Source organism: Coturnix japonica, chromosome 7 (genome assembly GCF_001577835.2).
Source record: "Coturnix japonica isolate 7356 chromosome 7, Coturnix japonica 2.1, whole genome shotgun sequence".
In the NCBI taxonomy this organism is placed as follows: Eukaryota; Metazoa; Chordata; class Aves; order Galliformes; family Phasianidae; genus Coturnix; species Coturnix japonica.
In genome coordinates, this window is record NC_029522.1 from 2,630,525 (window position 1) to 2,642,899 (window position 12,375).

The following is a 12,375-nucleotide window of genomic DNA, read 5'->3' on the forward strand; positions in this document are numbered from 1 at the left end:
CTGGTTTTCATCCCATGGCAACTAGTCCAGAAGCAAGTGAGACCTCAGGTGTGGGTGCTGCCCACCTGGGCTTTCCATCTCACCTCCTCCCACCCGAGCATCCTGAGCAGCCTCTTTGCATCTCTCTGGGACCACCACAACTCCAACCTCCTTCTGACCAACATCTGAGTACAATATCCACTTCACCACAGAGCCTCCTGTAAGACCTGAACACTGACTGCTGCCCGTACCGAAACACAATGCACTGTCAGAAGGACAGGTCCAAAACTTCTCAGATCTGCCAGCGGTACCTTAAGAATTACACCGGGGCTTGAGAGCTCCCTGCCCTTCCCTCTGCTGTCAGCTGGGCCTTTTTCGTGAGCACTAAGTTCACCTGGGAAGGAAAAACGGAGCACAGAGGGGGATTCTCCCTAGAAAAGCTACCAACAGAGGAGAGCCCAGGAGGTGCTCCATGACCCCAGACAACCAGACTGCGGAGCTGTGCACAAGGTATGAGTGAAGACAGTGAAGGGGCATCTCTAAACGCATGTAACAAAGCTGTACATATGCAATTTACATATATATATGTATACGTATATGCATATATATATGTGTGTGGACATACAAACACACACACAGGTGGAGGAGGCGCCACGGTACTTACATCATTGGGAATGGTGAGTTCATGAGTACTGGCCGGGGGACTGGCATCCAGACCTGGGCATATGCAAGGGAAAATGGTTACAGCTCGCAGCAGCAGTGCAGCGGGTCGCCAGTACTTCCCCGCAGCAGTCGACATTGCAAAGGCTGCGTCCTGCTCAGGGGCTGGGAGAGGAAGGGGATCACACACTCCGGTACAAGGAGGAGGAAGACAGTTCTACCTGCCTCATCTGAGCGGGGTGCCACTTTCTCCTGTGCCACTTGACTCTTTGTCCCCCAATAGGGCTGGCTCCAAGAAGGTGTGCATAGCACAGGGCTGCAGTATCACTGCAGAGGAGCCCTCAGAGGTGGGATAAGCCCCATCCCCATGAAACCCTCCTCTGCACAGGAGCAGGAAAACCCAGCCCTGGAGGAGGGCTGTCCATGTGCCTTCCAGCCCTCCCTGGGCACAGCTCGCTTAGGAAAGCAGCTCAGCAGATAAAGTGCTGAATTGAAGATGTACACACTGGTTGGAGTCAAGGCCAATGTACCCTATTAGGGCAAGGCAAACAGCACATAGATGGAGAGCCTGCTTCCCTGCAACACTACATGGAAACATGCTGCCTGCAGCAAGGAGCAAACACAGCACAGTGCTCCCTCCCAGCTTCTCTTGAGATAGGACAGATGCTCACCTTTGCAGTGGCAAAGGCTGGAACTGGGAGACCAACCTGCTTGTACAGCTGCATGGGTGCTTGCAGCCAGGAGGGAGCCTGCATTTCTCACAGGTTTCCCTGTCAAATCATCTCATTGTTGGGGCAGGGACATACTAATACATAGGACAGAAGCTGGCTGGCAGCTAATAGGGAATCTTCAGTAATCTATACAACATATAAACCACCAGGGAAGGCTTTTAACAGCAGAGTGTGCAAGAGCCCAAAAGGCTGCAAGGTCTACGTCACAGCAAAGAGTGGAATTAAGGTGGTTGGAGAAAAAAAGCAGCAGAAGACTGGCACTGCCACACTGCTGTGACATGACGCAGCAGCAGCACTGAAGCCCTGGTCAGAAAAACCAGAGGGGCATCTGCATGGCAATGCACCATTGCCTTGAGAGCACTGAGCACCTACTGCAGGCCATGACTGCATTTTGCCGGTCTGCACTTCCCTCTGTGCCACGGGAAGATGGGCTCCCATCTGTCTGTCTGGCAGCAGCAGCCTCAGTATTGAACCCACACTTGTCTGGGCACGGCACCATCACAGTGAGGTGTCCATGAAGAGCCACGGCCACGTCCCTTGGGCCACTGAGAGCAGGAGCAGGGCGGACGGGTCCACAGATGCTAAATGCCCTTCATGCATGTGTTTCTCCTCCCACATGCCATCCCAGCCCTCCACAGCCTCTCCCAGATGGGTTTCGGGGCATTGCATCACCCTCTGCGTCATCACGGCTGTTGTTACAGCCTGGAGATTACTTATTTTGGCACACCAGCTCCTTCCCCTCTGATACACACATGCAGTCCCCATGGATGCAACACAACGAGACACAGAATCAAAGAATCACAGACTGGGTTGGAAGGGACCTTAAAGCCCACCCAGTTCCAAACCCTTGCCATGATCAGGGACATCTTATTTCATAGAGTCATAAAAGCACAGACTATCACGAGTTGGAAGGGACCCATCAAGATCACTGAGCCCAACTCCTGGCTCCTGGTTGAGGAGTCCACCAACCTCCCATAGAGCAGGCTGCCACAAGGCCCATCCAGCCTGGTCTTGAGCATCTCCAGGGATGGGCCACCCCTATCCTTGGCTAGGGCAGGATCAGTGCCACAGGTAACGGCAAAGGGCAAAGAAGGGTGTGTGGAGGACAAGGATTTGTGGAGCAATATTACGACATTTATTTTTGCTACCACCTGGCTGGGTGTCTTTCCATGGTCTGTGATTAGGTGATGTTCCCAGATGCTTTCAAGGCAGGCAGGAACCGCGCCCCAGAATGTCCAGGGGGTCTTGGGGTGATTTCCCTGAGCAACAGTAGGGTATGAAAGCACATTCAGCACATGGCCTTGCAACTGCCAGGGACATCTGAAATGGAAATGTCTCCAAGATGGCTGTGATTTGGCTCTTCAGGGTCCTGCTCCATTAAAAACGCAGCTATCCTTGAATGACTTGAGAGACAGCTAAAATTTCATGTTATTGCTATTCCCACAAGTATTTTTTCTATGCTTTCTAGATGAGGTTTGTGCAAAATTAAACAGAAGAATAACGGTGTGGTGACACTGGTGTCTTTCCATTAGATAGATGGCCACTATACAAAAACATCAATAACAGGTAACAAACTGCATGTACTTCCCTTTGGACATGCTTCACAGAGGGGATGGAGGGCATGATACTGCCCACCAGGATACATGCTCTCTTCTCCACAAACAAGACAGTTTATCCAGGAGCACAACAGTGGCACAGTCCTACTTCAGATACATATTTCAGCAGCCGCCTACTGATTTCCCTGTAGCTTTGTGTTTTACCTGATGATTGGCCCATCAGATTTTGAGCTTCTTCGGAGGAATGTAAGGGCAGCTTTTCTCCTGAAGAGCAAAGAAGAAACAGATTTAATGCTTTTGCCTTCGAGGAGATAAGCAATGTCACTTCATCTAGGAAGCTCAAAATATGATGAACATACGGTCAGAAAAGGCATTTCCATCCAGAACCTCGACCACTGAGCTTTCAGCATCGCCATCCCCTGCGCTCTACATCTGCTTCCCAGCTCTCTGTGAAGCTGTTAGCAGCGTTTTTGCAGCCCAGGCTGGTGAGCCACACCAGCACCCAGCACTGCATTGCCTTCCCATTGCTCTCCCCACTGCTCTTCCAGCCACATCCAGCAGGGCAGCATCTCTCACTGGTGCTGCGGGATGCAGGGACATCCTGCCCAGCGCATGGTGAGGGATGCTGGCTGGGAAGGGTGGTGCTGGCACTTGTGCTTATGCTCAGAAAGCCAGCGAAGCTGGGAGCAGAGCGAGCATGCAAGGTTATCCGCTGCCACATCCCCCAGTTTTCTAACCTGACCTCCCTGCTAGCCTCTCCCCGTGGACACTGCGACCTCAGCTTCACTTCTCCTATTTGTTTCTGTTAGATACAGAGATTTTTGAAAGAGAGAGAAACTCTACAGGTAAGAAGAGAAGGATATCTAGAAAGGGTGTGTGGGTACGTACCAGGGAAAGCGGGGGTGGTCTGTCCAAGGGGAGTAAAGGGGGTTTGCTGCATAGCCAACTGGTGGAGCTTGGTCAACTGCTGAGGGGTAGGAGGGACATTAGAGCTAAGAAGGTTATTGTTATAGAGTACAACAAGTCACACCAAAAAGCAAGAACAAAATCATAACGGAGAAAGAAAAGAAACCAAAAGAAACCTAAACCAAAAATAAACAAAAAAAAAGCTAACAAAAAATTGGAAGCCATGTTGAGACATGGCAAAACCAGCATTAACAGAAGGACTTGGCCTGGGTAAGATGCAATAAAGCCCAAATCTTTTGCAGAAGTGCTTGTCAGGGTCTGAAGTACAATACCAGATAGAAAGAGGCCTGTTCTCAGCCCATCAGATGTCCTGGCTTTTTGTAGAGAGCCCCTCCACATCATGATCTGCTAAGGCAGCAGCAGGGCTTTGTGCAAAAACACCTCCAGCCCCTGCCAGGTCTGCAGCCTGCTGCTCGCTGCTGGCTTCCAGCAGAGGGGCATCTGCCCATGGGTGGCCCCTCTGGTTGTGACCACCTCCCTGGCATCGTATGATGCTGCCTTCAGGTAGGAAATGTCTCCATGTGATGGACAGCCCATGTGGCTCCTAATGCCACCTGCAACATGGACACTGTGAGCACGACCCTGTGGCAGCACAGGGAAAGGTGGGCTTCAGCCATGGCCAGCAGTAGTTCAGATCCTTGCATCCCTTGTTGTGATGGGAACCTTTTGGAGCCCCGTCAGGAAGCGAGAATTTTGTTGGGAATACATTTTAGGCTCTGTGTCACCATTCCAAATTAAAACCAAACAAAATGAAGGGGGCCGGAGGTGGGCAGGTTGGTTTTAGTGGGGAGCAGGAGGGGATCTCCATCACCTCCCACACTCCATCACACTTACTGCTGCTTAATTGAGGAACAACAGTGTTCTCCAAGCAATCAGAAACAGTTCTGATGTTGGTTCTTAGCAACCCCAGGCAATGCTGAAGCCCTACAGGAGACAAAGCTCCCACAGATCTGTGTAGGTTTTGCGAGAGGGAGAAAAACCAGGGGGGCAGGAGCTTACATTTCAGCTTTGGTGTTTGAAATGCTGTCATGGGTCTGCAGAAGGGGTCTGCTAAACACAGCAACCTGCAAGAGTGAGGGCAATGCCCCCAAACTATCTTCAGGATGGGCTTCTTTATGGAACAGTATTTAAGATGACAGATCCTCATGAGAGGGGCTGCAGGAGGGGTGGGATGGCGAGCACAGCTCTTGCACGCACGGCTTTATTCCACATCTCAGCAAATCTGCATGGAGCTGGGCAGAGAGCAGCAGCAAGGATCAGACACTGCCTTGCCAGTGCTGATGAAAGCTTAAACACTTCCAAAGCATTATGTGTGCTATGCTGCATTTTATTCCTGTCAGACAGAGGAGAATAGTAACAAGGAAAACATGAATTGCTTCCAGGGTTTGCAAAGGAAAACTGGGACAAGAAGGTGGTGATCTACCCACTGCAACACACAGCCCTGTTTCTCTTCTGCTCTGGGGAGCCAAAGTGAAAGGCATGTGATTCAGAATATTTCTGACCAGCATTACAGCGAGCTCTTCAAAGTACGTGCATTCTGGTACCACATAGACAGCCAAACCATCAAAACAAAGTGATATCTGTGCTCCTCTGCTACCAGCAGGGGATGTCCCTGCTCCTACAGACACAGCCCAGCCTGCAGACCAAGCACAGGACCAGATCATCCCCAGTGGGGCCGTGGACAGCGTGCGCTTACAGTGCCTGCTGGCCTGGAGATGGAGTATGGCAATGACTCAACACCCAACTCACCCAATGGGCAGGAGAAGCCCCGAGCCACATCAAACCAACACAGCTGCACTACAAGAACAGCATCTTATAAAAGCATCCCTTCCCTATGTGTCCCCCAGCATATGCACTGCGGGTCCCACACCCATCCTTGGTTGTGTATCAGAATAAGCCATGAGCAGGTTGGGATTTCAGCATTCCCATCCCTCGTCACCTGGATGAGGATCCCATGGAAGAGACATGGACCTGCTTCAAATAGGAAACCATGCACTGACAAAGCTCTTGCTTTTCCCATCCCACCCAGACATCTTGGCAAGCCATCGGAAGACCGATGCTCTAGGATAAGGGGGAAACAGAAGATAAGTTCTTTTTTTTCCCCTTCCTTTGCTTGTTTTAAGGCACAGAATGCGTGATCTGTTTGGTCTCATAATGAAGGGACAGCACAATTTAGCATCAGGCCAAGTCCTCAGAATTAATCCAGTGTGTGTTCACAGTTTAAAAGGCTACTCAAGGTATTACAGAGACTACATGTGGCCAGTCACTTTGAGAATATGCTATTAATATTATTATCTAATATTAATATTCCGTCATCTAACGGTAGCATGCAGGTGACATAACAGGGAATAAGAAAAACAAGAGTAAAACTCACATCCGGGTGTGGAATGGCGTATTGTCCCTGAATTGTGTAGGCCTGCAAAGGAAAAACAGAGGCTGTTAGAGGAGGCAGGAGGTGGCAAAGCCCTGCCAGCCCTGGGCTTTGCTGGGTTTGGGGCTGCAGGGAGCCCCTCCCAGCCCAGAGAGAGAGCTTTGGCTCTTCCCAAAGAAAAACTCCGCTCTTCAAACGTCCCAGGGCTGTATGGAGTGGGAGGAAAAGCTGCAGTGGGCTTCACTGTGTAAAGGTGCTCAGCAGCCAGAGCTCTGTGCAAGGGGTGCTTGATGGCATCGCTACCCCCCTTTGTGCCTAAAAGTGCATCCTAGTGCAGGCAAGGCAGTGCAGGGAGCAGTGCCATCCGTTAGGGCACACAGCTCCCAGCTGGCTCCAAACCTCCCATCCATTCCAGCACTCTGCTGCGTCCATGCAGTGAGGCTGCATGTCCCGTGGCTTACAACAGGCAAACCCATGCAGATGTTGGCCAGGCAGTTTGCTGTTATTACCATTGCTTGTGGTAATCCCTCCTCTTTTGTAAATAACCTGAAGATAAGCACTGCTGTGGGCTGAGAGCCACCAGAGTGCCCAACGTTTTGGATTCCACCAGCTAGCAAGATATATCTTGCTAGATGCCACATTATTCAGATGATGCAGAAAGAAACACTCTAAGAGATGGATAGCACTTGATTAAGGGAGAGTAAAGATGGCCAGGAAAAAAAGGAAAACCAAAATGGACCACCTCCCGAACACATGCTGCATCCTTCACAAATAATGGGGCCTTTAATGCCAGGCAGAACCTGGCAATTCCAGGCAGCCTGATTTGGCCTTTGGCTTTTGATTAGACATTGATTGGAAGCAGCAAAATGAAAGGCAGGGAGGCAAACTGGGGTGATGCAGACTGTGCCTCTCACTCCAGCCTGGCCGACGAGGAGATGCCAGGGCTGAGAGGGGCTCACTGGGGCAGGTAGATGGGGATGAGCTCTGCTGCCCATGTTGCCCACTGCATCCCTGCAGCATCCCTGCAGCAGGAGGGTGCTGCCCCTTACTCTCCCTTTTGAGAAGTACTGCTCGCCAGGCAGCTGGACCCAAAGCTCCTTTCCAGTATGGTTGCTCAGGCTGCACAAAACCCTTGCCCTGGTGCTGGCAATGGCCACGAGATGCTAACAGCACGCTGCCTGACAGTCCGTGCTTTGGGCTTGTTGTTCTGCTATTTTGTTATAGAGCGGGAGAGCATGAGACAGCTTGCGTGGTGTAGGAGTTGGCACCAGGTGATTCATGTCAGGCTGTGGGCCAACTTGATAAAGCCTCCAGGCTTTATGCTCACTCCTGCCATGCTTAACAGAGATCAATTGCTCATTAGTTTAACTCAGAGGCACAACCGGGAACACGTGCTTCATGTAGACGTAAGGCACGTGTTGCATACACAGCTATTCTGCACACAGAAGTCTGCTGTCACCTCTAAGAGCTGCTAGAAACCACTGCAAGCCTTGATTTAGCCTGGTTTACCGTGGCATGACATGACACAGGCTGTCCCATGGATACAGGTGAGGTTTATTCCTGCAGCAGGAGTTCCCTTCTGGTGGCAGAGACTGACCCTCCCATGGAGGAGAACAGCCCAGTCCTGATCAGGCTAGAAGGAGCCTGTCCCACCTGATACCAATTTGCAACATGCGATGTTCCTTGTCATTAGATTGGTAATGCTAGAAAATAGGAAATATTCACACATGCACGGACCCTCACATAGCTATCAGCAAATGCTGATAAAAAATCAAGCTGATTTTTGAGCCAGGTCTCCTAGAAGTGTGACTATGAGCAAAATCAGCATCTTAAGTAGATAGATAGACACATCCAATATAGAACAGCATCTATGCTGTCCCCCAGCTCTGTCCTAAGGGCACTATAGACTCCATGCTCTCTGCTGACCCATCCCCACCCCCGTCCCCTGCAGTCCTGCAAGGAGCTTTTGGTCTGGCTGCTGTGGCACGACACAGATGGGATGACACCATGCAAGTCAGAAGGCAAGAAACCTGAGTGCACTAACGGGCAGCGGCTGGTGCTGCAGTAAAAGGCTGAGGTTGGCAGTGGAGGCTGCAAGCGGGTCGGCTCTTACCTGACCACCTGCAAAAATGACAGGGGTGGAGGCGGGCTTTGGGCGGTAGGGAATGGTGGCACCTTTTGGTGGGGACTAGGAAAAGGGACAAGGAAAGGGAGAGAGAACATTAGAACAGCTTTCCTGAAACAGCAGCAAAAAGAGCATTAGAAAGCACCCGACGGAGCACGGGCTTCCAACCCGTGATGCACTGTGGGGTGAGCACAGCCTCCGGGGCCACGGCCAGCAGCACCCGAACTGGGCAGACAGCATCTCTGGACAGGAAGACATGGGGGAAATGGGCGTTTAGTGGACAAGGAGGACACCCTCAGGAGTTAACCTGCCAATGCACAGCACTTTGGAACATCTGCCAAGCTTCCCCACCTTGACTCTGCTCTACACACATTCTGTCCCCTAGACCAGGTGATGCTGGGCTGCAAGATCCTTCTCAGGACACTCCAAAGGCCTTCAAGGTGCAGGGAGGTGGGGAGGAATGTGATGTGTCACTGCATTGCCAAACCCACAAGAGCATCCTCACTCAGCAGCTCTCCTTGCATCACATCTTCACCATGGGCACAGTGGCACCTCTGGGGCTTGGCTTGGTTTCTCACCACCACTGCAAAGCACTGTCACTGCCTCCTACGCTTCATTCACTGCTTTGGCCATGGTGCTGGGCGTTGGAGGCAACTCCTTTTGGAAAGCCTACTGAGACAGTAAGATGAGCATTTCTGCAGATCTCACCCCCAAGCTTCACAGTGGAAGCTGTTGGAGCAGCCAGGCAGGTGCCAGCAGCAGAGGAGCTGAGATTTGGGAGATTTCTTTGGATCATGGGAGATTTCAGATGAAAGCCTTACGAGTCTGCCAGAGGCAAAATGGCTCAGTCGCTGATAATATGTAAGGATAGCCAACATAAATTACGTTATCTTGTAGAAAATCCCACCATTTTTCTCTACATTCTTCTACACTCCTGCCTGTAGCCACGTGGCATTTTCAGATCTCCTTGCTTAGTACTAGTCTGTAGGAAAGCTGTGTGATCAAAGCACTGTGTTATAACCACAGAGCTGCTTTTTCTTTTATCACATCACAGATCTTGGAGGGGATGAGTGAGAATTTCTGTGGCAAGATAACAGAAGACATAAAAGCTACAAGGAGCAGCTCTGCAAACTGTTAAAGCTGGGGGACTTTCCAGACCTATGACTGCAAGAACATGAATGTGGGTTGTTGTTTCTTTTACTTCCCCATTGCTGAGCCTTACAGAGGAACATCAGCCCTTGTTTTGGTCAGTGGGAACAGCAACCACCCAAGATTTATAACACAGAGTGAACATCACCTCGAGCCCATCTCTGCCACAGTGCAGAGCACGACCTGGAACCACTGTGTGCCTAAATCCATGTTCCTCCAACAGCACAGCGTGTCCACGTGAGCACCAGCAGTGGTTGGCACCAAGGTTCAAGGACTTTCCTCTCTAGTCATTCTGCTGACAAATTGAAGCTGCTTATGGCAGGAGTTGCTTCATCTCAACCATGTCTCAGCATCCTCTTATGGAGCTCTTGCAGCAGCAAATATCCCAGTGCCAAAACAAGAGGCACTGGACACAAACTGGAGCACAAGAAGCTCCTTCTGACTATCAAGCAGCACTTCTGTGCTGTGCAGGTGATGCTGAGCCCTGCCAAATGTACCTAGAGGCTATGAGGTATCTTTTTGGAGACCTCCAAAAGCCACTTGGACATGGTGCTGGGCACCCTGCTCTGGGTGTCCCTGCTGGAGCAGGGGTTGGGCCAGATGGACCCAGAGATCCTGCTGACCTCAACTATTATGTGATTCTGAAATGTGTTCCTCCCTGCCACTATATGTTTCTTTAAAACAATGGCATTAAGGCCACCCAGCAGAGCAGTGTGTCTGTGCATTTGGCTCTGGGTGGCACCAGGAGCAGGGATGTCACTGTGTTGCGACAGCAATGGGTTCCTTCTTGAGCTTCTCCAAGGTAGCGGGCATGGAGATAGAGCACTTGCAGTCAGCTCCACCAACTTGCTGTTGGTACAGCAGCATTGCTCCACAGCAGAGGACTTTGTGAATGATTTCTCCCAGCAAACAGTACCCTTGCCACACGTTCATGCATGCCATGGCTCCTGCTCTGCACCTGCCGTCCTCACCACCTCTCCTCCTCAGCGTCACTGGAGCTTGGGCTTGGGTTCATGCCCACCGCTCCCTTCCCTCAGCACAGCAGATGCACTGACTGCCTCTTCCCAGCACTCCTAAAACCTCCTGGTGCTGCGACACAAACCTTCTCCTTTCAGGCACCCAACCGGTTTCCAGTTTGGCAAACTAGAAATAACACAAATACACTGGGGAAAGCACACTTGGGTGGGTTTCACACAGAGGTACCAGGAAATGAGAGTGGTCCACTAACGCGTGGTGAACAGTGACAAGGACATGATCCACAGCTCTCAGTGCTGTTGTGATGCCGGGCAGGTTTTGTCCTATATACTTTACCCCCTTTGTTACAGACTGTACCTCCAGCATCACCACACAGATCTGTTTGACACACTGGATAATTGCGTCGGGTGTCCCCGACACGGTGACGGCGCGCTCCGTGGAGTTGGGCAGCAGGTCACCAGCCACCTGCACCTGAGCCCCTGTGCTCTGGGGACAGAAAGAGAGAGGAGGAGGAATCTCAATGCAGAAGCCTTCTTCCCTTCATCCAGCTTCAGCTCCTGTGCCATGTGCCCCCAGAGAGCTGCAGGCCCATGCTAGTGAGGACACAGCAAGTCCCATGGGGCAAAACCCGTGATACCACTACTGCATCAGCAGGGACCGTCCTGGGAATTGCCTTGACGCACGATGCCAGCTCATGAGCATCCCCCTTTGCAAGGATGCAGATCAGCTCTGAGGAGCTGCAGTTACTCGCAGTAACTGAGTGTGATTTACCTCCCTGATTTCCTTGATCTTGGAGCCTCCCTTGCCAATCAGAGAGCCACACTGGCTAGCTGGTACGACCAGTCGCAGCGTCACCGGAGGTTTACTGGTAGCAGTGCTGTTGCTCATTGAGTTGGTTATGTCCTGGGGAAGGAAGAGGACAGTGCATCAGCCCTTGTTCCCCAACCCAGATGTCTGCCACACAACCCCAACCCAAATACCAAGAGCCAATAAGGAGGGATCACATCTTCCAGCCCCAGTTCTTGCCCATTGAGAGATGTCTGGAGGAAATGGGAGGGCGTTGTGGCCAAGGTTGTGTACCAGGTGAGTGAGTCCAACCAAGCACATGTGGGTTGAAGGCATCCAATGTACTGCTGGACCCAACAGAGGGCTGCATGCAAACCCTCACTCTGTGCCCTCTCAGGGGTCACACTACTCACCTCTTCAAATTTGTAGGCGATCATGGCAAAAGCCTTGAAGATGGCATCGGTGGGGCCGGTGATGGTCACAATCCGCTCAGGGCAGTTTCCCTCCGAGATGTTGATTCTTGCCCCACTCTGGAAACAGAAGGGCATTCCTGGAGCAGCCACAGCCAGGCAAGTGACTGGATGCAGCCTCCAGCACAACTCTTTTCCTGAGCTGCATCCTCAGCACCCAAGAGCAGAAACTCTGAGTGCTCCAGGAGCACATTGCACACTTGTTCCCTGGTCACCATATGAAGACATCCCATCTAACCTTAAAATCTCCCACCCCTGCCCCATGGTACTTCCAGCCCTGCCTCACCTTGAGATCCCAAAAAGTTTCCAAGGCCTGACCAGGATATTTTACTGCAACATGAACCTGTGCTTTCAAGGCAAGAGTGGCCTATGGCACCACTGCGTGTGAAGAGCTCTGCTTAGTGATCTGGTAGCTCTTTGCCAGTTAAAGGTACAAAGACCATGGGAAAACTCTCTCATCTCACGAGCAATCTTATTTCACTGTTTCAGAAGTAGAAACCTCTTGTCTCTGGAAAATTCCCAGTAAACACAATATCTCACAGGGCAGTGAGCCATTGGGACAGCTCTGGTCACTGCTTCGTGTGCTGTCAGGAGGTGCCAGCCCTTC

General features: G+C 51.3%; 1 protein-coding gene across 14 annotated transcripts in view; it reads right to left on the bottom strand.

Moving 5' to 3' along the window:
* Nucleotides 1–12,375, bottom strand: part of PCBP3 (poly(rC) binding protein 3) — a 47,702-nt gene that overhangs the window by 9,779 nt on the left and 25,548 nt on the right. For 6 of the 14 annotated variants that reach the window (XM_032446061.1, XM_032446053.1, XM_032446054.1 and 3 more), the window contains 7 exons: nucleotides 11,712–11,828; nucleotides 11,284–11,415; nucleotides 8,377–8,451; nucleotides 6,267–6,308; nucleotides 3,815–3,893; nucleotides 3,131–3,190; nucleotides 644–696 (listed from right to left, as the gene is read on the bottom strand). In XM_032446061.1, the coding sequence (XP_032301952.1) occupies nucleotides 644–696; nucleotides 3,131–3,190; nucleotides 3,815–3,893; nucleotides 6,267–6,308; nucleotides 8,377–8,451; nucleotides 11,284–11,415; nucleotides 11,712–11,828 (558 nt within the window). Of the gene's footprint in view, nucleotides 1–643; nucleotides 697–3,130; nucleotides 3,191–3,814; nucleotides 3,894–6,266; nucleotides 6,309–8,376; nucleotides 8,452–10,869; nucleotides 10,999–11,283; nucleotides 11,416–11,711; nucleotides 11,829–12,375 lie in introns of all 14 variants that reach the window. The other 8 variants (XM_032446056.1, XM_032446058.1, XM_032446060.1 and 5 more) reach the window with 6 other exon arrangements.